Genomic DNA, 26,837 nt, shown 5'->3' with positions numbered 1-26,837 from the left:
ATCTTGTCTTTGGTTTATTTTCAGTTAAATATTGGAACAGATGCACTGATTGAAAAATTATTAAAAAAGAATCAAGTAATATCCAATATGATGTTATAAATTTAAGGTTTACAATTTAAAAGCATTTCAAAACATTTTTTTCAAGGTTTTAAGTGAATTATAAAAATGTAACTTCCATTTAGTTTTACTTCTCTTTGTATTAAATATTGTGATCTGACGAGGATGTTTGAAATCCATCCAACCGTGAACTTCAAATAAATATGAACCATTTCAAATATCTGCAGGATGAGTCATGAACCCCGCAAGGAAATATTGTTTCTGTCACGTCTGATGTTTTCCAGAACATCTGCAATCAATTCCCAGATGTTGATTCATATCATCTCACACATGTCAATCAGATCTACCTTTAACTACGGAGCTGCTTCTCTCTGGACAGATTTTAATAATAATCATCTGCGTCTGCAGGAAGGAAACATTCAGCAGAAAGCTTTGACTTGGTGTTTGTTCCTCTGGTCTCCTACCTGCTGTTCTTCTTCCTGTTTTTTTTGTCTGTTCCTGATTACAGCTGATTGAATTTCGTACGAGGAAGAAGCTCCGTCGATCTCTCGGCTTCCTTCCTGCACGGCACACATCCGTAGAAACAAACCGGCGTGATGAAGCGCCACTCACCTGCATCCCCGACGGCCCGACCACGTCGAAGGCGCCGATCATGCCGGAGACGAAGTGCACGACTTTGGTGAAGCTCTCCTCGCCGATGCTCCAGGAGCCGTCGATGAGGAACACCACATCTGCTTTGGCACCTTTGCAAACTGAAAAACGTACGAGGAGCTTTAGAGGCCGGCGGGCCGACCGCGGGGCGGCGGAGAGAAAACAGCTCGCTAATTATAGTGTGTGAGTCGGAGCTCATAAAAGAGTCAACAAAACAAAACGATGGAGAAGGATGACGTGATGGGGCCACGGATAGTAAATAATGGGTTCCTCCGTTCGACAAAAAAAACTACTGGCACAACAAGAGAGGAACATTTGGTCAGCAGAAGGGTTTAATGGGTTCCTCACTGATGGAGAGCTCAGAGTAATGTTTGCCTGATGTGATGCAGCTCTCTGATCGGCTCCATCGTTTCCTCACATTTACACGTTTTACACAACAACAAACAAGCTGCTTGCAGCGCTGCGTTCACACCTGACCGGTTCCACTCGGTCCACCCTGCGGCGCTGCGTTCACACCTGACCGGTTCCACTCGGTCCACCCTGCGGCGCTGCGTTCACACCTGACCGATTCCACTTGGTCCACCCTGCGGCGCTGCAGCACATGTGGAGGCTGTTCATTCACTGCTGGGGTCCAAGTTGCTGTTCCAACTGGCAACCCGGCCAAAACAACGCATAGAGGTTCAGGCCGGAGCCGAGGCCGAAGGAAACGACTCTGTTTACTCAGTCTGGGGCGATCCATTCTATCATGGGATGATCCATTCTATCATGGGGCGATCCATTCTATCATGGGGCGATCCATTCTATCGTGGGACGATCCATTCTATCGTGGGGCGATCCATTCTATCGTGGGACGATCCATTCTATCGTGGGACGATCCATTCTATCGTGGGGCGATCCATTCTATCGTGGGACGATCCATTCTATCATGGGGCGATCCATTCTATCATGGGACGATCCATTCTATCCCGGGACGGTCCATTCTATCCCGGGACGGTCCATTCAGCCCTGCGGCGATCCATTTTGTCCGGGAACGATCCAGTTGGGGAACGATCCAGTTGAGCTTGCTGAGCTGAAGTTCTTCTTCAGTTGAGCTGGTTGACATTATGTAACCAAACCAGCTGACTTCCTGTTGGTTCCCGGCACATAACATTTCAAAAAAAAGTAATCACATGACTCCTCTAAAGGTACCTGAGCTGAAACAGACCTCATAAACATTCAGATAAAGACATGGAGGACCACAGACAGGTGGCGCCATCATGAAACTACACATCTGGGTTTGTTAACTTTCAGGTGCATCTCAGTCTTACCTGCCCACGCTGGAGGGATGGTGGGGGGGGGTGTTGGAGTTGGAGGGAGGGTTGGAACTGGAGTCGGCTTCACCACTGAGACAAACACACACACACACACACACACACAGTTAACGTGTTAATAATAAACACGCCGAGCGATGAGGTCATCGTTCTGACGAGGTGATGTCATGTTTGAATCCTTGAGTTTCTGCACATGTGAAAATCATGTTGTTTTCTGTCAGAGAAGTTTGACAACAACTAGTTTATAATATAAACTAAATATTATTTAGTTTATATTCTGCTTCATTGATTCAAAACATTTGTTAGAAAAGTAAATAAATATAATGAATTGAACTGAGTATCTAGTTAATTTGAACAGGAACCTTCCCATCGCTGATAACAGCTGTATTTTAATGGGTGATGTCACTCAGAGTTTACGTGTTTACGCAGTTAAATAAAATCAATAAATATATCCTCCTCTGGTCAGAAACATTGGTGTCGTCATCGGGTCACATGGTTCTGTCAGAACTGGAGCTCCAACGTGTGTTAAATGACCAGAGTTTGAAGTTTGGACTCACGGGTCCTCTCGTTGGCGCTGACTCCAGGTCCTTCCAGGTTCGGCGTCTGGACGAACACGGTGGCGGTGTAGAGGGCGTCGGCGGAGAGCCCGTCGAAGCAGTACTGAGGCACGCCGGCCGGGATGGTGATCTCATGCTGCCCTTTACTGGAGGCTGCAGAGCGACAGGAGACACCGCCGGGTTAAAGAGATGTAGACATTTATATATAGACGTATAAGGAAGAGGCTCCACTCGGTCCTCTGAACAAACGTAGACGTGTGATGCATCTTCTCAAGCAAACCTATCTTTGACCCTCTGGTTACGCTGATCTTTGGAAACTGCTGATTTATCTCTGGTAGATTTCAGCTTCACAAATGACACAGAACTTTTATTTTGCAGCTTTTTGCCGTTTCTGTGCTCCATTCGTAACCATGACGACCGGGTCTACTGCAGTTTTATCCTTTGATTGACTCATTAAACACTGAAGGAAGGACGCCTTCAAGCTGCTGATGGAAACGACCACGACGTGAATCTGGACAGTGAAAGTCCTTCACATGCCGATGACCTAGCTTTGTTTCTTTTATGTGTTTATTTTCTGAATTAGATAAACATATTAAAAACTTTTCAGCATTAATAACATGTCACACATTTGTTTTTTTTCTGGTCCCCTTTTTTTTCCAAAAGTGTTTAAACTTTGTCAGACAATGCTGTGAAGGATTGAAGCTTCAGGACGACGTGAAGCGTCTCTGGTGACTTCATTCAGTTCGTAGATCTCTTTGTGTTTTTTTTGGTTTCTATGCAAACAAAAGAAAAGTTTGCGTCTCTGAGACTGTTTACATCTCTGTGATATATATTCATAATCATGTTTCCTATTTACACTGAGAGCTCCATCAGCACAAACAAACAGCGTTGTTTACTGTAGAGGAAGCGGCCAGAGATGACGAGCGGCTCTTCAGCATCTTCAGTCTGAAGGAGACGGACGTCTAGAGAAGTTCAGATTCTGTCCGTCACCATCTTTGATAGTTCGGAGCGGTTTGGAGCAGGAAGTGACCATATTTGGACGAGCTGGGGGAGGAGCCAGCGGTGGATCTGACCGATCTGATTGGAAACCTGACGATACTACGTCCCGCCCACCGATAGCTGTAACCTGACTGCACCACAGGCCTGTCAATCAAACAGACACGCCCCCAAAACCAGGTCTTCTTGAATCTTCTTTTCTAATGAATGAGGGATTATTTTCAGATGGACCTCCAGAAAACTAATAAGAAGGAGTGACTTTAGCGAACAACACCGAGATAACTGATGGACACATTTTATTCACTTTGGATTTGATGAGAGAAGTTGAATGGGAGTCTATGGAGCCGGAGGCTTTTTGGAGCCGACCTCTAGTGGCACTCGCTGGTATTGCAGCTGAAGACACTTCTGCATCGTTCATTGATAACAGGAAATGTTTAAAAACCTTGATAAAAACATACATTTAAAGAACCTTAATCTCCAGTGGTACTTACGGTCCACCGGGTTGAGTTTGATGCGGTACGACGTGGCGGCCCGGTGAGGAGCCCATTTGATGCAGAACTTGTCGTGTCCAACGTTGAAGGTCTCAATGTTGGTGACGTTCAGGTAAACTGCACAAACAGAAGAGTTTATCAATAAAGAACATTCATATTTTATTCTGAAAAGACTTCTGTTACGCTGGTTTATGGGACCTTCAAAATAAAAGGACACCTTCAATAATCACTCTGTGCCATAAAAAAAACGATTTATAAAAAGGTTGAAAAGTTAAAAATCACTTTGAGACAAAATGCCAACTTTTACCGTGAAGTCGAGTCAAGCTTTAATTTTTCTGATTTCAATCCACTTTAAATTTCCCATCTGCGTGTCAGAAACATCTCAGTGATGAACTCAACCTGACCCAACTTGAAAGCTGACGTGGACCTACGTGTGGTTCCCTGTCCGTCCAGCGGGGCGCTCATCCCGCCGGTGTACTGGGCCAGAACTTTGACGTCGTAGGTGGTTCCGGGCTGCAGGTTGTGGAGCGTGTAGGAGGTGACGTCGCCCACGAAGAAGTCGACGGGCTGGTTGGAGCCTGGAAACACGACAGAGTGGAACATCACAGAAAAACATCAGATCAGAGGAAGAAGATCATCGACACGTTCAAGAAGAACCCACAAATCAAAACAGGAAATTATTACACATCAACTCGAATCATTTCTAGCATTCTTTTTTAAGTCAGTTTGAACTGAATCTTTTGGTTTCAAACGTCGCTCTGCGTGTCAGGCGGTGAATGTGTGAAGGAGATGGAAGATGAATCTGAGCAGGTAGACGATGAAGAATACAATAAAAAGGATCCTGATTTTATCTCCTGTGAAAAACTGCAGTTTATTTTGCTGCTAATCGAACGAACTGATCATCATCTGATCAGCGTTTCTGACCGTGAAGTGCGTCTCACCTTCAGGAGAGTAGATGAGCCGGTAGCCTTGAACCGGAGCCGGAGCAGCGTCCCAGGCTACTCGGAAACGGGTGTACCACTCATCAGACACCCGGAGGTTCCTGGGACTCAACATGCCGACTGGGATGGAGAGGAAGAGGAAGACGAGGAGGAAGAGGAAGAGGAGGAGCTTCAGTCAACCGGGTCATAATCAAAATCATATTTATTCTGAAATCCAAAATAAGTTTGGACGCCAGGAGAGTTTCTCGCATTAAAAATATGAATTTAGATCCCAGAAATGCTGACAAGACAGCTCTTTCCTCCATAACAACGGCTCACCTGTGCGTCCGTTGCCGTTCAGGGAGCCTCCGGGTCCTTCGGCGTACACCGCCTCCACCGTGATGTTGTACGGCGTGTCGGGCAGCAGGTTCTGCAGCTGCGCGTTGTTTCTGTTTCCTGGAACCACCGTCTGTCAGAGTCACAGGAGTTCAACAGGAAGTCAGCTTAGACTCCTCAACACAGTTTACTACCAGAAGTAAGGCTGGAGTAAGAAGGACGTTTGGTTTCAATCATTTACTGAATTAAAGGTTTTAATTTAAGGCGTGCCGTGTGGACGTCCCTTTGAGCCGGCTGTAATGTGAGTTTCAAAGTGAATAAAATTGGATAAACTGCTTTGAGTCCGTGATGCATTAACATTCATGTCACAAAGAAAATGAAAAGTTAAACTGTTGTTACAGACAGATCTTTCATTTTTTCAGAGTGCTGAAGCAGAACATTTTCTTTTAACTGGATTATAGCAGCAACACAAACCTTCTACATTAGTCACGCATGTTAAATGTTAATAATCCTGTGTGCACGTATGAAGGGTAACAGGTGGTTCGGTCGGTCCCTGTGCTGCAGTGACTCACAGAACAGGTGCTTCAGTAATGAGCCGACAGCTGGACCGTCTCCGACTCATTATTCAGAAGTATTAATAACGTTAATACGCCCCCAATTACACTGTTTGTTTAAGTGAGCCTGTAATTAGTCTCACTAATCGCTGATTCATAACCTGAATGAGGCGAAGCTGACGTGTGACCTCATCGCATAGTTACAGGGGAACATCACGACGACTGGAACACATCATCACCTGGAATTAATCTCTCATTACGCCTCTGACGTCGAGGCACTGACACATTTCCTGTGTTATGACTTCGCAAAAATCTCAGAGGTTTTTTCTCACGGTGAGAAATCATGAAACAGGTGCTGAATGTGTGGATTTGAACTTTAACTCTGATGATGTCGATCAAGAGACGACACTCTGAATACTTCCTCTTGAAGGTTGTTGCTTCCTGCTGCTCCGTGTGCAGCGCTGCGCTACTTACTGTTCACGCGCAACAGGAACAGTCTTGATCGACCCTCGAAATCAGACACTTTAGAAGACGGGACTTGTGGTTTAAGGCTCGACAACAAAACTAGCCTGACGATGTACTTACGAACTCAGTGATGGGGTCTCCGGTCATGGGAGCGTAGGCGATCTTGTACTGCCTGACGGGTCCCTCGGCGTGGTCCCAGCCGATGGTCAGGGTGGAGGTGGTGGCATCGAACACGCGCATGTTCCTGGGACCGGTACGTGGCACTGCAACCGAAACAAGACGCAGGTCATGACGTGTTTTTTAGCCTCGATAGAGAACAAGTGCATTCAGTTCATTTAGTCAACGCAAGAAGTACATGAAGTGTTTCTTCTGTCAGTTCGTGAGCCGGTTGTCGTACTTACGTGTTTTGCCGTTGCCCTTCACCGACGACCCCTCGCCGTCAGCGTACAGAGGGAAGACGGTGATGGAGTACGGAGTGTCTGGGATCAGGTTGTCCAGGAAGGCGTTGTTGATGCTTCCTGAAACCAGGACCTTTGTGGAGAAGAAAACAAAGAGTCATCTCTCAACCAGGAGAATCTGTCTGTTGAAATGAGCCTCTTGGTGCGTTACATAAAGACCTGGCGGGAGTAACGTACATAATGAGCTCAGTGCTCATCCAACATCCAGCTATCTCCACGGCCAAAGTCCTCCTCAGACACTAACAGAGGAGCTTCGACGCCAAACAGATCGTTCATCCAGCGAGCTGACGGATAAACAGTTTCCTCCGGAGAGAGCGGCATCTGTTGCGTTCAGACACGCAGCTCGACATGTTCCTAACAACACGGCCGGCTGCAGAGCGGCGGCTCCCGTCGACGGGATTACCATCAAAACCCACCGCGGTTACATCATGGGAAAAATATCTGATGTTTGTTTTGGGTAAATACCTCAAAGAGGTTTGGAGGCGAACAATGAAGCCGGTTCCTCAGCGATGATGTCGAGCCTCAGATCCCACAACTGGAAGCTCGCTAACGCCCACCGACCCGGCGGTTAGATCCCACCAGTAAACACCACGGTGAGGCCGACCGTTGGCCGCTGGCCTTTTAAAACATTATGAATTATGTTCAACTGGAGGTTTAGTCTTCCAGTCATTTCCTGTGTGCTGAGCTCTGCCTCATTGTTTGGGTCTCTCGCTGACTGAGCCAAATGATCCAGTTGTTCTGGCTGATTAAAGGAGTGTGGTCACTTTTACCCCGACAGAGAAAGAGTCAAACTAACAACCCTGTGATGTGGTGCTGAGCTTCGTAAGTAGGTCATCAAAGCTCATGAAAGCAGGAGTTTTCCCTTTGAGAATGTAATCAGAGGCTTTTAAAGTTGATCCTTTTCTTTGTTTCTTTAGAAAATTCTTAATTTAAGGCTTCACAACACAAGATTAAAAGCAGGGATGGAAACCCAGTGCTTGACTTACACCTACAAAATCTCAGCGCTGAGGTTTTGAACGGTAGCGGAGGAGGAGCCTATTATTGGCCATCAGTTTCCTGTTGAACCGGAATCAGACGACACGATATATTCGTCTTTAACGACGGTGACTCTCAGTAATTCTTGCAACATTATAAATACGACCTGTTCAAATTAACGTCCAGGAACACGTCGCGAGATACGTCAAACCAGGCAGATAGAAACTAAATAACTCGGAGACTTTTCGTAGAGTTGTCGTGCATCGCTGTTCTTCAAAGATGTCACACTACGGTCCCGATGTTCATATTTAGGCCTGATAGTAGAAATTTGTCAAAGACGACTAAATCGTGTCAAAGTCCTGCTGAATTCATGAAGTCTGATCCCACTGTAGTGTCTCACTCCACCCAACAAACATTAAGTGCAGCGTACACCAATCTTTTTTTTGTGAAGATAATGAACTGTAATCTGGACCTCACCGATGCTCCCTGCAGCCACGGCACCAGATCAATGACCCATACAGGTGTAACGTTCAGGTGTCCACATACTTTTGGCTACACAGGTTTTTTTTTACTCTGAAGTTTCAGTTTCCAGTTCCATCACTGGATTTTAACAGATGACAAAATTTTACCCTTGAAAGAGCTGCTCTTCCTGTTTGAACTATGAACATGAACACCTTTGTGGGTTAAAAAACTTTGGTTTAATAAATCTGTGATGTGAAATGAGGCCAGAGTGAGTTTAATTACAGCAGATTAGTCATCAGGAGTTCATGAAACTTCTGAACTCATCTTCACGACTTCTCTGTGTCTTTGCCAAACCAACTTCCTCTCAGACCGAATCAAAACCAAAGTTAATTAAAATAAAATACAGCAACAGTGAAAATAGACGAAGGAAGCGGCGACCACCGGGAACAATAACATACACAACACCGTCACAGCATCATCATAGCAGACCTTCATCATCATCACAGCTTCATTAGATTACAGCTTCATGCAGCCAGAAACTTCCACCATGGGAGCTTCCAATGATGTCAGTCACAGCTGTGTCCGAACTTCACAGTCAGAGTTCAGACTGTTTGTGGGGAAATAAAAACTTTCGTTTCTCTGCCTGACATCCAGATATTACAGCAGTGATGATGGAGACTCGCCGATAACGTCAGGATTTCCACGTTTAAAAGCTCTACTGTAATTACTGCTGAGCAAAGAAGTGTGAAACATCAACACAAAAAGTTAGAGAAACAAACAGGAACGACCAAAGGGGACCAGAACAAGTCCAAAGTCAAGACACAACTCCCAAGTCCAGACCAACAAGTCCCACTTCAAGTCCTAAGTCAAATCTCGAGTCAAATCTCAAGTCAAGAACCAATAGTTCCAAGTTAAAAGCCAAGCAAGGCCCAACAAAGTTTTAAAACAAGTCTCAAGTCAAGATCTATTTTAAGACCAAAAAGTTCTATGACAAGTAACACATTAAGTCCCCAAGTCATGACCAAGACTAACAAGTTAAAAAACCAACAGTCAAAGTCAACAGTCAAGCCATAACCAACAAAGTCTCAAAACAAGGGCCAAGTCAAGAACTACAAGTCCAAAGTCAAGACACAAACCTTTCGAGTCAGGACTAATAAGTCTCAAGTCAATATCTAAAAGTCTTAAGTCAAGTTCCAAGTCAAAGACCATTAATTCCAAGTCAAAGACAATTAGTTCCAAGTCAAAGACAATTAGTTCCAAGTCAAAGACCATTAGTTCCAAGTCAAAGACCATTCGTTCCAAGTCAAAGACCAATCCAACACCATCAAATCCCACGTAAAGAACGAAGTCAAGATCTACAAGTTCAGGGTTCAAAGCCAAATTAAGCTCCAAGATAAAACCTGTAAACCTTAAATCAAATCCAAGTCTGAAACTTTGTTTTGTGTTTGTGCATTTTCAACAAAAACACCACATGACACCCGTGTGATTGACTGCTGTTGGATTATATCTGTTAGCGGGGAATAAAGAGCTAATCACTGCACGCTTTATAACACGGAGGTGATATTAGGTCCAGAGAGAGAATAAAGTTTCAGATTCATGACTTGAATCATTTACCTTTTTCAAACAATTTGATTAGTCAATCAGAAGAAAATCGATCAATAACTGTGAGTGAGGATCTCTTCCTGTTTTCATTCTGGACTCTGGGAATTCAGATACTTATTTCTACATTTTATCGATGACATAAACAGTTGATTAAAAGTAAAAATAACCAACAGATTAGTTGATAATAAAAATAATAATTGCTTGCAGTCCTATCTGTTATAATATCAAATTTATCTCAAAACAAACAAGACAAAACCTGATATGAGATAATTCCTCTTTTTTCTTATCTGAGGAATTTCCTGGAGGCACATCACATCTGAATGATCCGACCTCACCGCCACATTTTTATGTAACTGTTGAACAGTGAAACAACACAGCAGAGTTTTTTTGTCTCCACATTCTTGGCTGTAATCGTGCCGGCCTGCGAGCAGACAGGAGATCTCAGGGAAACCACCTCCTCCCGGCTGCAGGCGGATTCTGCTGCTGATGACAGTTTGTGTTTTTAACGGCCCGGAGAGAGTTACTCACCGACGACTCGGTGGGTCTGGCACCGGTCAGGGGGGAGTACACCACCCGGTACTGCTGCACCTGGCCTGAGGCGGGCTCCCAGCGCACGTTCAGGCTGTTGGGGGTGGGGTTGTACACCTGGATGTTCCTGGGTGGCGTGCGTGGGACTGCAGAGGTCAAGAGAGGTCAGGAGAAAGTGAAGTGAGGAAGGTGGTGATCTTCACTAAGGAACCAAACATCGAACCCGGTTGGGCTCGTTCCAAGTACGTCACACTTTACAGGTAGAAAGTGACAGATAATGCTGAAGGACTTAAGAGCTGATTACGTTCCCGCAGGATCAGATGTCAGCGAGGGTTCGATTCAGATTTGGGGCCCGAGCACGGAGTGGTGCGAAGGAATTATTATTCTTTTTCGTAAAAATAAATTGCCTTTTTGGCGGCTTTAACATGCTAAAAAAACTCATGAAACTTGGCACACGCGTCAGTCCTGGCAAAAAATTACATATTTTAGTGGTTTTGCAGATGGGCGTGTCCAAATGGCTCACTAGCGCCTCCTAAACTGCAGCCCTGACAGATACTTTCACCCATACCAAATTTGGTCTGTCATCTTAAGAACTTTGGGATGAAAAGCTAAATAAAAGGTCACGTACTTTTTGAACGGTGTGTCTGTGGCGTGGCGGCCATTTTGAGCGTCTCGTCATGAAACTACAAGTTGCTGTAAGTTTGATGTACAATGTCCGAACTTCCTCAAACTTTACATGTCTGATAAAAGTCCCGCCCTGAAAAAATCTGCATGGTATTATTCGGTCATAATCATAGAGCCACCTGCTGGCAACAGAACATTACATGTTTGAGACCTCACTAAACGTGGCCCATGAATCAGGCATGTTGAACTCCACGGCCGCGTACAACCTCCATGTGCCAGGTTGTGCCTCGACCTGCCAGGTGCCTCTCGCTGGCTCCCCAACGGGCGCAGGTGCTGCATTTTTAATTTAGGTTTTCTATGTCTTGAAGCAGCTCAGAAACCTGAACGTTAATCATTTTGTTCTGCTTCTGTTAAAACTGCAAATTAAAACGAGCTGATTTACGTTGGAGTGAATCTCCAATTGGAGTCAAACTGGAGGCTGAACTGAAATGCTGAGCGCAGCAAAAGGCTCCTGCAGGAAAGTCGTTTTTATTGTGTGGAGAGTGTGCAGAAAGAAGTAGCACAGTTTGGCTTTATGCAAAAGCCCTTAACTTGCCTTTTAAACCAAACCAGATGTCCATACCCCTCTGGTATCTGGAGCTTTACCCAATAAAAGCTCAACTAGATGCAGTAGATGGACGTAAAAGGAGCCTTCTCCTTAATAAGGCCAAAATCCTCCAGAGCAAAACTCTGTTGTTGTATTTAAAACCACATTAAACTCTTGTCATCTTTCTGTCCTTCAGGGAGATGATGTAATCTGTAAATCACTGTTTCTCACTCTGGACCGAGAGGCTGTTTTTGTCCGGACGAAATGTGACAAATTCCTCTCGGGGCCGAAACAGTAAAACTGAACGGAGTTACTGGTAATAAAATATCATTAACGTCACACGCAGGCTCATTCAGAGATAGAGCGACTCGCTGCGAGGACCTGGTGATGGAGGGCCTCGTGAGCCGCCCGCTACCGGTCCAGCACAAACTAGCGGCTTAAAACCTAAATAACTCAAGACAAGAACACAGTGCAAAAAAAACAGCAGCCACGTTGGCGGGAACCAGAGATGAGGAAATATTCACCGTCTTTACCCTGAGCCCAAACATTATTCAGGATCTGTCAGCTCACCATCATCCTCTGACCGCGGAGGGCAAAACTAAAAACACAAACCCTGAGCGGCCACTTCTTACACGACCCCGCGCTTCATAGGAATATGAAGTCTTTAAAGTTATCGTGGCAACCGTTACGTAATCCTCCGAAGCCTCCTGACAGGACGTGAAATATCCAGCTTCGATCTGTGGAATAGTTTCTGAGCCCGAGTCTCTCCAGTTTTCCAGTTACAGTAAAAAAGCCAGGATGCTGTTCTGCCGACTGAGCAGTTTCTGTGTGCAGAAACGAACCCAGCGCCCACTCTGTGGTCTGGTTCCCCGCGGCGTCTCTCTGGAAGCTCCCTCCGGTTCCTTCCACTCATCCTGAACTGCTCCTCTTGAGTTTTTCTGTGATTTAGGAGTTTTGGCTAACTCAGCAGATCACAGTGGTTTTTCCACAAAGGTTCACCTGAGACAGAGTTTCAGACTGAGGTTCACTTCAGGACAACAGACTGAACCTGTTGCAGGAGACACAACTAATACGTCCATATTTAGCTTTATTTTTCTCCACCGAGGCCTCTGAATGTTCTGTTTCTTCTCAGCTTCACTGGCAGCTGCTCATTTACACCGCGACCTCTGACCTCTGCCGGAGGTGATGGATAAAGGTCTCGCTCAAAGGGAGGCTCGACAGCCTCACCCTGATGCTGACCTTTGACCTCAGATCACATTTCTGTGGATGTCTCTGTGCTGACACATCAAAACTGCTCATGTTGAAGACCTGATTTCCCTTTTTTGAGGTTTGAAGTACAGACTTTCAGGATTTTTTTTATTTTGAACTAAATCTGCTCTCAGTCACCTGATGAACTCGAGTCAAACTGGTCCAAATACACAGAACAAAGATTTATAATGTTGCGTTTGAAAAATGGAGGTTGTGGTATATTACACAGTTACAGGGGAGCCGATATCATTTTGTTTCATATTCTATCAAATCGTATCTCATTGTATCTCATTGTATCTTTGCTTATCGTATCGTACCACATGGTATGGTCAATTATTTTTGGTATTGTGTCGTTTCTAATGGTAACTCGTCGTACGGTATGATATCGTACGTGTTGCAGGTTATTCGGGTTATTAATGGCCTTAAAGTTGCTGAGTGGTCTGAAGGACTTACGTGTCTTTCCGTTGTCGGACTGACGCAGACCTTCTCCCTCGGGGTAAACGGGCACCACGGTGACGGTGTAGGGGGTGTCGGACAGCAGGTTCCTCAGGACGGTGTTGGTGGTGCCGCCCGACACCTGCTCCTGTTCACACACACACAAACACAACTGTGACTGCGAACCAGTAGAACCGGATCCTTAAAGAACCGCATCCAGAGCGAGTGACGAGTCTGTGCTGACGGACGGGCAGTCGGTCCGACGTCTCACCATGTCCTCGGCGCCGCCGGACGCGGGGACGTAGAAGAGGCGGTACTGCCGGACGTTTCCCTCCGCTGCCTCCCAGCGCACCTTCAGGGAGCTGGTGGTCGGATCGGTCACCTGCAGGTTCTTCACTCCGCCCAGAGCCTCTGTCAACACAACACCACATCCTTCATTTCCTGACCTGCTGGTTTGAACCCTGTCAGAGCAACAGCTGGGCGGCTGTCAGGTGTCAATCAAATACTTTTCTTTCACTATCTAAACTTCCTGGTCCTGTTGTTGCTCCAAATTATCTCATTTTTTATGCTTGAATGTTCCAATGTTTTAAATCAGAGTCCTGAAGGTGAGGTTTCTGTTGGGGTGTTAAACCCTCTGCAGTGTCTGTAAGGTGGAACAACAACTGGAAGACGTTCTGCCGACGCTCCTCGTGAACCAGACGTGTTCCCGGCTGCTGCACTCACTCGTCTTTCCGTTCTCCGACTGCCGTTTTCCCTCCACGTCGCTGTAGACGGGAACCACCGTCACTTTGTACTCGGTGTCGGGACGCAGCTCTCTGAGCAGCGTGTTGGTCGTCATCCCGGACACCTGAGTCTGTGGAGGACAAGATGGATTCATCCGTCTCATCAGCTGCACAGATTAAAACGTTTTTTTGTCTTTGGCCTTCAAACAGAGAATTTAGCTTTTTTTCTATATTTTTATTTTGTTGTCTTGTGTTTAATTTCATCTGCTCTTATTTTTAAAGAACATTTCAACATGTTTTTATGTGAAACGCTGTAAAAACCCTTTGAGTTGCATTAATTGTATGAAAGGTTCAAATACATTTTATCATTATTAATCCTTTTACTGACAGTTTTCTCCTTTTATTTCTCCTATTATTCCACTCTGACATTATCTTACATATATTCTGTTAAACTGGGATTTATAGCTGCATTATTTCATCACGTATAATGAAACCACTGTGAACGTCTCCTGCAGCATTTTAGAGACATTTTCCCAGAAATCAGAAACCACAAATTTTCAAATCTCTCCTGAAATTTACAGTAAAGTGTTAAATGTAGTTGAAGTGTAATAATGAATCTTTATTAGACTGCATACGTGTCTTTCACAGAAAACGAACTAAACTAACATTTAGTTTTCTTTTTCAACCTGTCTTCGACGATATGAAATGAAGCCGGATCATCGTCCCTGTGAACTGACCATGACGTCGGTGCCTCCGGCCGCGGGGACGTAGATGACCTGGTACTGCCGGACGTCGCCGTCCGCCGGCTCCCAGCGGACCCTCAGCGAGTTGATGGTGGGGTCGGTCACCTGCAGGTTCTTCACTCCGCCCAGCGGCCCTGAAAGAGACGGGACACGTCACAGCCTGACCAGATGCCCTTCAGTCCGTCACCGTCTGAACTCTCCGGGACTCTTGGAAACAACAGGCTCCCTAAAGTGTTTTTTAGACTTGAGAGAAGAACGGTTTGTATAACTGCTGCAAATAATTCCCGAGCGTTTGTTTTGTCCTGCAGGGGGCACCGGGTGGGCGGGTTTACCACATCAGGAGCCTCCAGATGTGCCTGAGTCGGGGAAAGTGCCTGAACTCTCTGGCATTCATTACGTTGGTAACGTAAACAGTTCTCCTCGCTGTCGGTCCTCCAGGATCAACCTCTCACAACTACAAACGGAGCTCGACTCCCTTCTCTGGCAGGTTTTCAGGTCAGAACAGTTCTCTGTTTCTGTCTCTTTTTTTGGAAGAAGGTACGTTATTGCACCTTTTTAAAAACTAAACTTGCGCAACAGCAGCTGAAAACATCACATGTCCCGACTGCTGCAGGACTTTTTCTTCCTCATGGCTGAAGACGGGTTTCTTTATGATGGTGGATTTGGAGCCAATCAAACTTCTGGACACATTTTATTCACTTTGGATTTGATGAGAGAAATTGAATGGGAGTCTATGGAGCCGGAGGCTTTTTGGAGCCGACCTCTAGTGGCACTCGCTGGTATTGCAGCTGAAGACACTTGTTTAATGTCTCTTAGTTGAAGCTGAAACTTCTAATTATGGAGCAGCAGAGTTGGTTTAGAACGGAGTAACTTGGATTCTATTTTATGAACTGTAATATGAAGCGTGTTCATCTTCTGATTGTTTAAACTGTCATCTGGTTCCTACGCTGGCTGCCATCGTGTTCTGTAGCAGAAACGCATTCATCTGTGAAATCCCGCAGGTATGAAAATAAATCTGTTTTCTTCTTTATATCCTGTTCTCTCTGTCAGAACCTCCTCAGCTCATCTGTTGTTTTCTGAGCCGCCATAAAAGATAAAGTTCAAACACAAACAACGATCCAGTAAATAAATAAATCATACAAACGAGAGCTGAAGGAGGATAATGGGAGTTTTATGGCTGCAGTGAAACGTGTTCTTTGGAGCTCATCGCTGCACCAATTTCCAAACTAATAAGTGGACGACCACAGCGGAGCGACGGGAAACCAGTCTGACAACACTCGGTGTCGGTCGGAGGGTGTTTGGCAGGAGAATCGGGCCTCGGTGGGACCGGATGGTGCAGAAGGATGCTGAAGCAGCTGGAGGTGGAGGAAGTGCTGCTGTCAGCTGTCCCTGATGGTGTTGGCTCTCTCCGTGTTTTCTTCTCAGCTCTCTGACGCTGTTTTCTTTGCAGAATTAAAAAGGAATGGAAGCAATCAGCGTTTTGGAGCACGTTCAGATCGACTCTCTAACGAGGAGCTATCACCACAAACACAAACGCCTTCACCAGAAACACCCTGCATGAACAGAGACACTTCTTTAACGGCCTGAAACCTTCAGGATCCTGTAAAGAGACAGAGTCCTGATCTTTCTGGCCCCTCTGGTCCTGAAGCTGCATCCCTCCGGTCTTCAGTCACCGGCCCACCAACAGTTTATCGTCTTGTCTCTCTCTGCTGTTCTTTTCTCTCTCTGCTCTCCCCTCTCTCTAACCGGTCGAAGCAGAAGTTCTCGGGAACGCCGTATTGCAAAAAGGCCTCGAGGGAATCTGGGAATTTCTTCAAATTTGTCACAGGTGTTCAGTTTGGCTCAACGATGAACTATTCAGATTTTGGAGGTCAAAGGTCACTGTGAATTCAATATCTACATGGGTTTGGACAGATAGACATGTAAACTACAACTTGAGTGGTTAGACAACCGACAGGCGGTAACTGTAGTTCTTCTAGCAGCCTGGTTCAGGCTACAAATAATCCTGCCAGGTGCATCGGACGGATGTTTTCCACAGCGACGGCATCACATTGGACTCTTGTGTACATTCCTGTCTTCTCTCAAACAGTCCAAAAGAAAGCATTTTCAGATTTGATTATGTGACTCTTCCTGGAACAGCCCACACACACACACACACACACACACACACACACACACACACACACACACACACACACACACACACACACACACACACACACACACACACACACGTGTCTGCAGGAATGTGCTGCACTCACTGGTCTTTCCCTTCTCCTCCTGCCGGATGCCCTCCACGTCCGGGTACACGGGAACCACGGCCACGTTGTACAGCGTGTCGGCGTCCAGGTTCCTCAGGGTGGTGGTGGTGGTGCCGCCGGACACCTCCTCCTGTTGAAATGTTAAAACCTCCGTCAGCCCGGATGTCAAACCACCATCGGTCTGGTTCTGTCACGGTGAACGGTCTCTACCATTCGCTGTTCTCCTCCCGGCTGAGCGGTGTAGAAAACCTTGTAGCTCCGCACGTTACCGACCGCCGGGTCCCAGCGGACCGTCAGCGTGCTGATGGTCGGGTCGATCACCTGTAGGTTCTTCACTCCACCCAAAGGATCTGAGGAGGAAGAGGGGAAGAGGAGGTCTTAATCAGTGCTCAAAGGAGTAAAGGACAAAAGTTTCAGTCATTTCATTTAAACATCTCGAAAAAATAACATTTGGAAAGAATCCGAACGGAAAACTCCCTTTAAACAAGAAGAAAACTTCTTCTGCAGCTTTGAAGTGTTTATTTTTTACAGATATATTTCTTGTATTTGGTTAAAAACAACTTAAATAAAGACAAAGATGCTCATCATTGAAATTTAAAGGAAGTCAAATGATCTTCCTGAGAAAACCTGGTAAATCTAAAATAAGATGATCATCCAGTTTTTGCCCTTTAACTCGTGACTCATGAAGAAACTTCTTAAAAACCAGAGGCACAAATCCTCCAACGGACTCACTTGTCTTTCCGTTTTCGGACTGAGACTTCCCCTCCATCTCGTGGTAGACGGGCACCACGGTGACAGTGTACTCGGTGTTGGGCTCCAGGTTCTTCAGGACGGTGCTGGTGGTGGTTCCGGAGACCTGGTCCTGGTGGAGGAGGAGAGAAAAAACACTTTGAACCCGGAGAACTCTCAGACAGATCAGGTCGGGACGGGTTGGCGGAGAGGCTGAACGTGTCGGGTTTCTTGGACTTGGGTCGGTAACTGTCTCCGAGCGCCTCACTATCAGGAACGGTAAAAGCTCCGGGATTAAGGAGGATTTCAGCAGAGAGCTTCCACTTTAAAAACAGACGGAGGCTTTTTCTTCCTCTGCTGCAAATTATAACTTCAGTCGTTGTCTGTTTAATCTCATTGTAAGTCGTAAAAAACCTGCCGGCGGACTGAGATAAGTCCAGCTGTGTCCAAGTTCTTCCCCCACGTGTAACCGGATCTTCAGGGTATTTAAACCGACCACTTTAAGACTCTTCACAGACAACAAATGATGTAAACGGTCCTCCTTCGCCTCCAAATGTTTTCCATTGGTTGTAAGAAAATGAAGATTTTTAAACATCATCCAGCGGTTTTCATCTTTTCGTATCTTGAACGTGAAACTTTTCCTCACGCTGCTAGCGCCGCGACAGAAAACGCCAACGTGAAGCCAGAACGGAGATTCACCCGCACAGCAAAAACACCTCCTGCGACTTCAAAGAAATATGAGTAGTTTCTTCGTTATGTAATCGTGAGTCTTTCTACTGATGTTACTCCAGTAAATAACTTTGTTATTCTTTGTACGTTGAGGTTTAATCTTGATGTGATCGGCAGTTCTTAGATTTTATTTATTTGGTTTGTAAAAACTCCCAAAACATACCTTTAGCTTTATATAATAATAGTATAATAATGAATCGTTTTTTAAAGAAGATATTAACATATACTATACATCATTTAATGCTACTTAAAGAACCATTCTACTGAGTTTTCATGTTTACTTTACATATTTGTTGTACTTTGGAGACATGAATGTATTTTCAGCCCCTACTGGGTCTCGGTGGTATTGAATAAATTCTTTAGCTTTAGCAACAAGAACGACTGCAAAGTACATTTTAACTGTCGTCAGTTAAACTACGTAAAGTTTCTGTAAACGTCCCGGCGGCGTGTCGACCAGCTCTCACCACGTCCTGCTCTCCTCCGGCGGCCGGCACCCAGATGATGATGTACTCGCGGACGTTTCCCTCGGCGGGCTCCCAGCGGACGTTCAGGGTGCTCGTGGTCGGGTCGGTCACCTGCAGGTTTCGTGCGAAACCCAGCGGCTCTGAGAGGAAACAGGAAACAGGAAGACGCGGTCAGCGGTCGGAGGTCAGTGAGAAATGTTCACTGCGGCCGCAGACACTCACTCGTCTTGCCGGTGTCGGCGAGGCTCGGCCCGTCTCCCTCGGCGTAGACCGGCACCACGGTGATCTTGTAGCGGGTGTCGGGCAGCAGTTTCTCCAGGACGGTTTTGGTGGTGCTCTCGGACACTTGCTCCTGCGAAGGCACACACGGGGTGAAATTAACACGGAGAGGCTAAATTCCTCTGAGCCCCGGGAGCCCCGACCTTTGACCTCCGGCAGGTGAAAACACAAACGTCCCTCCAGAGGAATCGGCCGGGTTTCACAAAAAAAACACATCAGTTTCCTGCACTGATGTGACCTCAGAAAATAAAGCAGGGATATTTGAAATGAACAAGTTACAATTTATTCTGATATTGAGCATTTTTATGCTTTAAGATTAAAATAATTTGATTTTAGGGAAAGTGTGAAAATTAGTTATATTATTTAATGTACAGGTTTCTTTTAAATGATCAAATATCTTTGCCCTCTAAAGGATGTTAACTCAAGTTAACCTGACTTGGTTCAGCTTCTGTTTGTGTTCCTGCAGAGACGGTTTCAGGACCTCACCACGATCTCCAGTCCTCCGTCTGCGGGGGTGTAGATCACTTTGTAGCCCTGAACGTTGCCGTCGGCCGCGTCCCAGTTGACCGTGAGGGTGGTGATGGTCGGGTTGGTCACCTTCATCCCGCCGACTCCCCCCAGAGGCACTGAGAGAAGGAAACACCGAGCGGGTTGGTGAGACGGTGTTTCTGTCCCAGAGAAGAGAAGTCACACCTCTGCTGTAACTCACAAGTCTTCCCGTCCTCGGACAGGCGTCCTCCCTCCCTGGCGGGGTACACCGGTAACACCGCCACCGTGTACTGAGTGTCGGGCAGCAGGTTCCTGAGGATGATGGAGGTGGTCACTGCGGGGACTTGTTCCTGTTTGACGAGATTCAGAATAAAACAAGTCATTCAGTAAAAGTTGAATTTAATGACCTATAATGGAGGAAAAACCGTCTCCTTTGTGCTGATCAGTCAAAATCCAGCCACATTATTTTATTGCCAGCAGTTTGTCAGCTTTATTTATGAGAAGTTTATAAGCGGCCGCCTGCCGGAGGAACGAGGTCGGACCGCTGCAGCGTCTCACCATCTCCTCCCGGCCTCCGGCGGTGGGAACGTAGAAGACCTTGTAGAGGCGGACGGCGCCATCAGCCGGCTCCCAGTTCACCGTCAGAGAGGTCATGGTGGGGTCGGTCACCCTCAGGCCCTTCACGACCCCCAGAGGCCCTGAACGAGACAGCAGGTCAGGAGGCGCTCGGAGGTTTAGACTCTACTTCAGTACAGTTTGAGTTTAGTTTTTAGGGTTTGGGTCTTACTCGTTCTTCCGTTTTCAGACATCAGCTTTCCGTCTCCTTCGGCGTACACCGGCACCAGGGAGACGGCGTAGAGGGTGTCGGGCTGCAGGCCTCGCAGCACCGTGGTGCTCGTGCCCGCCGACACCGTTTCCTGCGTTGGACAACACATCACGCTGATTTGACAGGACGGAGCCAAATGAAAAGCCAACAACGTGCACGACTGCTAAAGTTGAAGCTGTTACAGAGGAACGTATTTCTGACGTTAAAGCTTCGGATGCCTTCGAACACACAGCTGTTTAACTCGGCAGCCTTCGCCCCGGTCCTACCAGTCCTACCATGCTCTCAGGTCCTCCGCTGGCGAGAGCATAGATGACTTTGTACTCCTTCACTCGGCCCTCGGCCGGCTCCCAGCGCACGTTCAGGGTGGTCATGGTCGGGTTCAGCACCTGCAGGTTCCTCACGCCGCCCAGAGGCTCTGAGCACACAAACAAAGGACGCTTCTTTATCCCCTTTTTCTTGTCTTAAATTCTTCTATTTTTGGTCACTAATCTTCCTGCTCTGTCCCTGTCCTGTGAAAACCACATACCTCTAAAATAGCTATGACATAAGCACGAAAATTTTACCAAAATAATTGGGAGAATTTTTACAAACTATAAAGACACTCTAAATGTGGACATTTGTCTTTTTTATGTCTTTCTTCAACTTCAGCATGAAAGTCTGAAGACATGACGTTTTAACAGTATTCAGGGTTTTTTCTGCCATCATAAAGCTTTGGTGCAGCAGGATTTCAGTCCAATCATCGTGGAGAGAATCCAATTAACTTCAATGAATTTTCCCACATCTGATGGTTGTCGCTCTTCCAGCTAGTTTTGTCTTTAAGCGTTTTGGGTGTTGTTTTGTTTATATCTGCTCGAGCTTTTCCAAATTGTGGAAAATTGTACACATATGGAGATAAAAAAAATGAACATAAATGATGTAAAGTTGCTTATTTTTAATTGGAAAATCTATCTGCACCTTTGTTCTGGTTCCAGCGTCTCATGAGTGAGAAACAAGACACCAAAACAGGTTATTGTTTGACATTTTACTGACAAAACGATGAACTTATAAATGAAAAAAAAGCCATCAGAATATGATTGACTTAAGTTGATTTTTGATTGCAGAACTTTTACATGTGATGGAGGATTTTTTTCCAGATACAGATATTTAATCTTAAGATATATAAACTCTCCTGTATGCAGCACATAATGGAGGGTGACTTACTGGTTTTTCCCTCTCCGGAGATGTCTTTGCTGACGCCGGTGGCGAACACGGCAGCGACGCTGATGACGTACGGCGTGTTGGGATCCAGCTTCTGCAGGACGGTGCTCGTCTTCTTCCCTCCGACCTGCGTCTGTTCACAGGAAACATGTCGGTGGTGAGACTCGAGAAAACAAAAGTATTCACTTCCAACGGCATAGAAAAGAGAACACTTCCAACATATTTTACCTCTTTTATATATTGATGGTATTTGAGCTTTATTTTATTTTTGTTTTAATTCCAAAAATAATCCATTTTGGTCGTCGCCATTTTTATTTTATTTTTTTTGGGGGGGGGGGCAGAAGTGACCATATTTGGACGAGCTGGGGAAGAGCAAGGGGACCACTATGTCCCGCCCACCTATACTGGCAAATTGACTGCACCACAGGCATGTCAATCAAACCAGCCACCAAACACACCTCTCTTTGAGGGTTAATATCTAATTAATATTTATTTTCAGAAGCCAGCCCCTAGTGGCCTTCAGTGGTATCTTCACTTTTCAGACCCCGAGACTGCGAACATTTTTAAAAACAGCCGATGAAGCAGAGATGCTGAACTTTTGTTTTATGTTTTAACATTGAAAATACCTAAATTCCATAAATTCCTGTTCAAATAGTGACACGATGAAACAAAAAGTTAAAATCCCTCCGGAGCCACCGACTTTACGAATGTTTCTCAAAATAAAAAAAATCAGCCGATTACCTAAAATTCTGACGTAAACGCGGCGTGACAGCTTCGGTCATTTATCTCCGAGCTTCCCTGCAAACTGTTTATTCCCTCTGAGAACGTGTTTACAGCGTTGCTGATGCACTGCAGAGATGTTTGCTCGGGATCTCCCAAAGGCCCACTTGGACTCCCTTCCAGAGAAATATTTTCCTTCCTCATGTGTAAATAATGTAAATAGTTTGCTGACACCGTCCTCAGAACCAGCGGATCGCCCTCCAAAACACGACCCGTCGAGAGTTGCTGCGGATTTTTCACGGTTTAGAGACGAAAGCGTTGATAAGTGATCGCAGACTTCGAGACTCGTAATGCCGGTTGATGTGGCGACACCGGTGGTCGTCGCTGGTAACGGCAGCTGTGGTTTTAACCCTCATGTTGTCCTCGGGTCAAAATGACCCGCAGCTGTGTTCAACCAAGTTCTATTTTATTTCTATATTTTTTATATTTTTTGGGATCATTGGTCATCATTCTTTAAAGAAACAGCCCCCTCGTCACCAATGATCCCAAAAAATATGAAAATAAAATAGAACTTGGTTGAACACAGCTGCGGGTCATTTTGAGCCGAGGACAACACGAGGGTTAAACGACATCAAACGGTCCCTGAGCAGAACCAGAAGATCAGCTGCTGCATCTGTTTACAGCGCAGCCAAACAAGCTGGCGTCTGTTTTAATAAATAAGTCAGTCAATAAACGGCCCGTTTTTCCGTCATGTCACGAGAAGCCGTGATCTGACTCATCCCGCATGAAGGCGAGTAGTTTTCCACAAGGCAGCAGGACGCAGGAAGCTGGCGGGTCACCGAGGTCAGCTCTAATGCTGTCACTGATTCACAGGTTTCTGGTATAGGTGGGTGGGGCTTAATGTCCTCTGGATCTCAGTAAGATCCGCCCCTCGCTCCTCCCCCTCTCGTTAAAATCGTTCTGGTAAGAAAAACATAAAACTACACGAGACTTCTTTACAGGTCAAATTAAAGGTGAAATCGAGTTCAACCTGAAGACTCTGTAATCCTTCTTCGTATTTCAACCCTAATGTTCAGTTTGATTTATTTCACCGCTGAAGGGAGTTCATTCTTCTTCTTGACTATAATATTTCATAATTTAGCCCGCAGGACGGTCGCAGCATCGTTCCAAGCTGAGAGGAAACCCTGAGCTCATCCGTTAAACAAATAAACATCCTGTCTGGTGTCGTATGACTGATGTTAAAACACATCTGACGCAACGACGTATTTGTGGCGCTGACATCACGGTCCGACCCCGACCTCTGTTTGGGGGAGCGCTGTCATAACATCTCAAAAACACAATGAAATCTGGGATTCTTCTCCTTCCGCCCGCAGCTGCCTCTCAACTCATTCCCAGCGCCGATCGCTGGTGGAGTCACCGTGCAGGAATGTGAGTCCGACTCATATCAGCCAAGAATGGGACCACATTTCACTTTCAAAACTCCAGCAACTGGTCTCCTCGGTTACCGGACGTTTACAGAGTGTTGTTAAAACAAGAGGTGATGCAACACAGCAGTAAACATGATCCTGAATCAACTTTTTTAAGACGTGTTGCTGAGATTAAATTCAAAATGAGCATTTATTTTTCATAAAACACTAAAAATTTCTCAGTTTCAATATTTGATATGTTGTTGAGGTGCGCAGATTGTTTGAGTCCAACTCCTTTAAAACTATTTTTCACCTATAAAGAAAACACAAACTTACGTTGTACATGGCCTTTAAGCTCTATCTAAAGGAACTACAGCCAACAAGTAAAGTGAAGGCGAGAAAAAGAAGAATTATTTTTCCAAAAAGGTTTTATGTTTTTTTCCGTTCTGCAGATTTTGAATTTGTATCTCAGGAGGGACAGAAACCGTCTCATCTAATCCAACTCTCCATAATTGATTTGTTTTCTGTCAGTGCTCTCTTGACAGATTTAAAACCCTCCATCACGTTGAGATGTTTGTGGATTTGTCATCGATCGGCTGCGGCCGACCGGATATGTCCAGCTGGGAGCCGCCGCGCCCGAACGACGGCCGGACGAGACGGGAAAATACACCCGAAGAAGGAATTCGGTCCGATTGTTCGGCTGTTCGCGGACACACAGATGAGAACCAGAGCGACGGAGGGGGATTCATCTTCTGGTAAATGTCAAGCTCACAAAACACCCGAGCTGAAGCAGCGTTGGGTGTGAAAGTGAAGTCGCAGCGGCTCCAGCTGACGTCTCCCGACAACACCGAGCGCCAGCGAACTGAGTTTTATGGGAACTCTGCTGCTCAATTACTTTACATTAGATTAACGGCTGAGCATGTCATGTTGAGGTTATATAAATATCCAGTTTTACCTTCTTACAGACTCAGCTGGCAGAAAATAAATCCAACTGTGATCTCAGATGAGGAAATCACAGCACGTACTTTTAATTTTATCTCCAGAAAACTCACATTAGTTTGCTTGGGCTGTAATTTAATCATCTTTTAGTTCACCATGAGTGTAATGCAACTGCACTCAAACTTCTTCTGTATGCTGGTGACGTCATTTTTCAAACATCTGTAAATGAACTTATTGACGTCACCATTTCTGAGATACTTTAGCTTCACTTTTGTACAGTAGGAGGAAGTTTTCCATCTTTGCAGACAGTCTCTGCTCTACTTTTATATCATTTAATTCCATTATAGTGTTTTCTATTCTTTTTCCTCAGTTTATAAACATTATTACATATTTTTCTGCATTATACTTTTTAAATTTAAAAACCTGCGGCCTACATTACCCACAATGCAAACTGACCCCTGATGATTAGATGCAGCCTGCAGCCTGCAGCAGGGATGAAGAGGAGGTCTGTTAATCTCTGACTCCATCTGGAGACACTAAACATTTCATACTACTTTTGTTTTACATGGAAAACACTTCTGTGTTTTGTTTTCCGAAGCAGAATTCAATTTGTGCAAATGGAAGGTTTATTTTATGTCTGCTGAAGACGTCGCTGCACTTTTTGGTCCGTAAACGTACCGTGCGCGGCTCGCCTCCAGCGGCGGGTCTGTAAGTGATCTTGTAGTTCTGGACCGGGCCGGGGGCGTGGTCCCACTTCATCGACAGCGTGGACGTGGTGGCGTTGAAAACCCTCAAGTTTCGAGGAGGCTCGGGAACCACTGGAAGAACACAGATACATCCAGTGAGATAAACAGCACCGTCTGTGATGAGCGATGAAGATGATGATGAGGGTGAGGAGGATGAAGAAGATGATGATGATGATGATGATGATGATGATGATGATGATGATGGTGGTGGTGGTGGTGACGGTGACGCTCCCACACTGAAGTGGGTGATGGAGCTGGAAGGGTTAACGCAGCAGAGTGATGATGTGTTCAGGTGCAGAGCTGGAGTTCAGTTTGTTAACGTTAATAATTATGGAGATATTTTTAAAACTAACAGTTACAATGTTTAAATTTTAGCAAAATATGGGATTATTGCAAATTAATTTAGGGAATCATGATGAGAAATCTGGTGAAAAGAGTCAAAAGAATTCTGTGAATTTCAATAAATAACTGCAACAGCAAAATATGAGATTATAACAACTTCATTTAGGGGGACACTGAAGCAAATTGTATAATTGTTTTACATATTTTGGTGGTAATTATTATATAATAACATTTTTTGATTGTAATAAAAAAAATTGGGGAATTTTAATGATTAACTTTGGTGCAGCAACAATGCTTTGGGGGACTCATGATAAAAAATGTGGGGATTATAAACAGAACTGTGGATTTGTAGAAACAATTAGGGGCATTATATAAAATTTGGGGACAATAATAAATACATTTAAAAGAAAACTAGAACATAGTTCATATTTCTTGGGAGGGAGCATTAGAACAACTTTAAAAAAAAATTGGGTAGGTTGTACAGAAATGTTTTTAATCTAAAGTAAACAGTTTAAAGGTGAATTCTATTGTTTCGCTTACTGACTCTAATGTAGCTGAACTGGACCACTGAGCTCAAACCCTGCAGCAGAACCACTCAACACTAATGCAACAACATGCGACGACATGAATCTGATGACATGATGAGATGATAACATGACGTTACAGTGTGAGATGAATGTAATGACACAAACGTTACAATGACAACATGGTGGAATTAAAACAGTGGATGGAGGTCTGTGGACGATGACGTGTTACTGGTCCTTTTTCACACTTTTTGCATTTGAATCCACGTTCACACCACAATCTACGACACGACTCCCGCTGCGACACCAAGGGGGCAAAATTCTGCAAAAGTTGATTATTATCTATATCAGGATACTTCAGAGTGGATTATCATTTTTAATCCGTAGCTCACTGGTTTACTCGCAGCCAAACACTAACAAGGTAAAAAAGTCACAATGTTCTAGTTATGTTTCCAGCAGGAAGTTT

The 26,837-nt window shown here is 45.2% G+C and overlaps 1 protein-coding gene across 2 annotated transcripts in view; it reads right to left on the bottom strand.

The window, feature by feature from the left end:
• Positions 1–26,837, bottom strand: part of col12a1b (collagen, type XII, alpha 1b) — an 85,148-nt gene that overhangs the window by 10,677 nt on the left and 47,634 nt on the right. Inside the window, exons 28-53 of one of the 2 annotated variants that reach the window (XM_069722724.1) lie at positions 25,438–25,577; positions 21,698–21,827; positions 20,764–20,912; positions 20,459–20,588; positions 20,230–20,369; positions 19,892–20,021; positions 19,669–19,808; positions 19,126–19,255; positions 18,904–19,043; positions 17,714–17,843; positions 17,192–17,331; positions 16,982–17,111; positions 14,715–14,854; positions 13,979–14,108; positions 13,527–13,666; positions 13,274–13,403; positions 10,363–10,508; positions 6,739–6,868; positions 6,458–6,600; positions 5,322–5,451; positions 5,004–5,123; positions 4,494–4,640; positions 4,063–4,179; positions 2,576–2,728; positions 2,016–2,090; positions 670–809 (exon numbers count right to left, since the gene is read on the bottom strand). In XM_069722724.1, the coding sequence (XP_069578825.1) occupies positions 670–809; positions 2,016–2,090; positions 2,576–2,728; positions 4,063–4,179; positions 4,494–4,640; positions 5,004–5,123; positions 5,322–5,451; positions 6,458–6,600; positions 6,739–6,868; positions 10,363–10,508; positions 13,274–13,403; positions 13,527–13,666; positions 13,979–14,108; positions 14,715–14,854; positions 16,982–17,111; positions 17,192–17,331; positions 17,714–17,843; positions 18,904–19,043; positions 19,126–19,255; positions 19,669–19,808; positions 19,892–20,021; positions 20,230–20,369; positions 20,459–20,588; positions 20,764–20,912; positions 21,698–21,827; positions 25,438–25,577 (3,470 nt within the window). The remainder of the gene's footprint in view (positions 1–669; positions 810–2,015; positions 2,091–2,575; positions 2,729–4,062; positions 4,180–4,493; positions 4,641–5,003; positions 5,124–5,321; positions 5,452–6,457; positions 6,601–6,738; positions 6,869–10,362; positions 10,509–13,273; positions 13,404–13,526; positions 13,667–13,978; positions 14,109–14,714; positions 14,855–16,981; positions 17,112–17,191; positions 17,332–17,713; positions 17,844–18,903; positions 19,044–19,125; positions 19,256–19,668; positions 19,809–19,891; positions 20,022–20,229; positions 20,370–20,458; positions 20,589–20,763; positions 20,913–21,697; positions 21,828–25,437; positions 25,578–26,837) is intronic. The other variant, XM_069722725.1, reaches the window with a different exon arrangement.

This window comes from Brachyistius frenatus, unplaced genomic scaffold (assembly GCF_029030835.1).
Source record: "Brachyistius frenatus isolate BFR_SWC_R1_liver_20210118 unplaced genomic scaffold, ASM2903083v1 Contig_302, whole genome shotgun sequence".
NCBI lineage: Eukaryota > Metazoa > Chordata > Actinopteri > Embiotocidae > Brachyistius > Brachyistius frenatus.
This window is presented reverse-complemented; position numbering and strand designations above follow the sequence as displayed.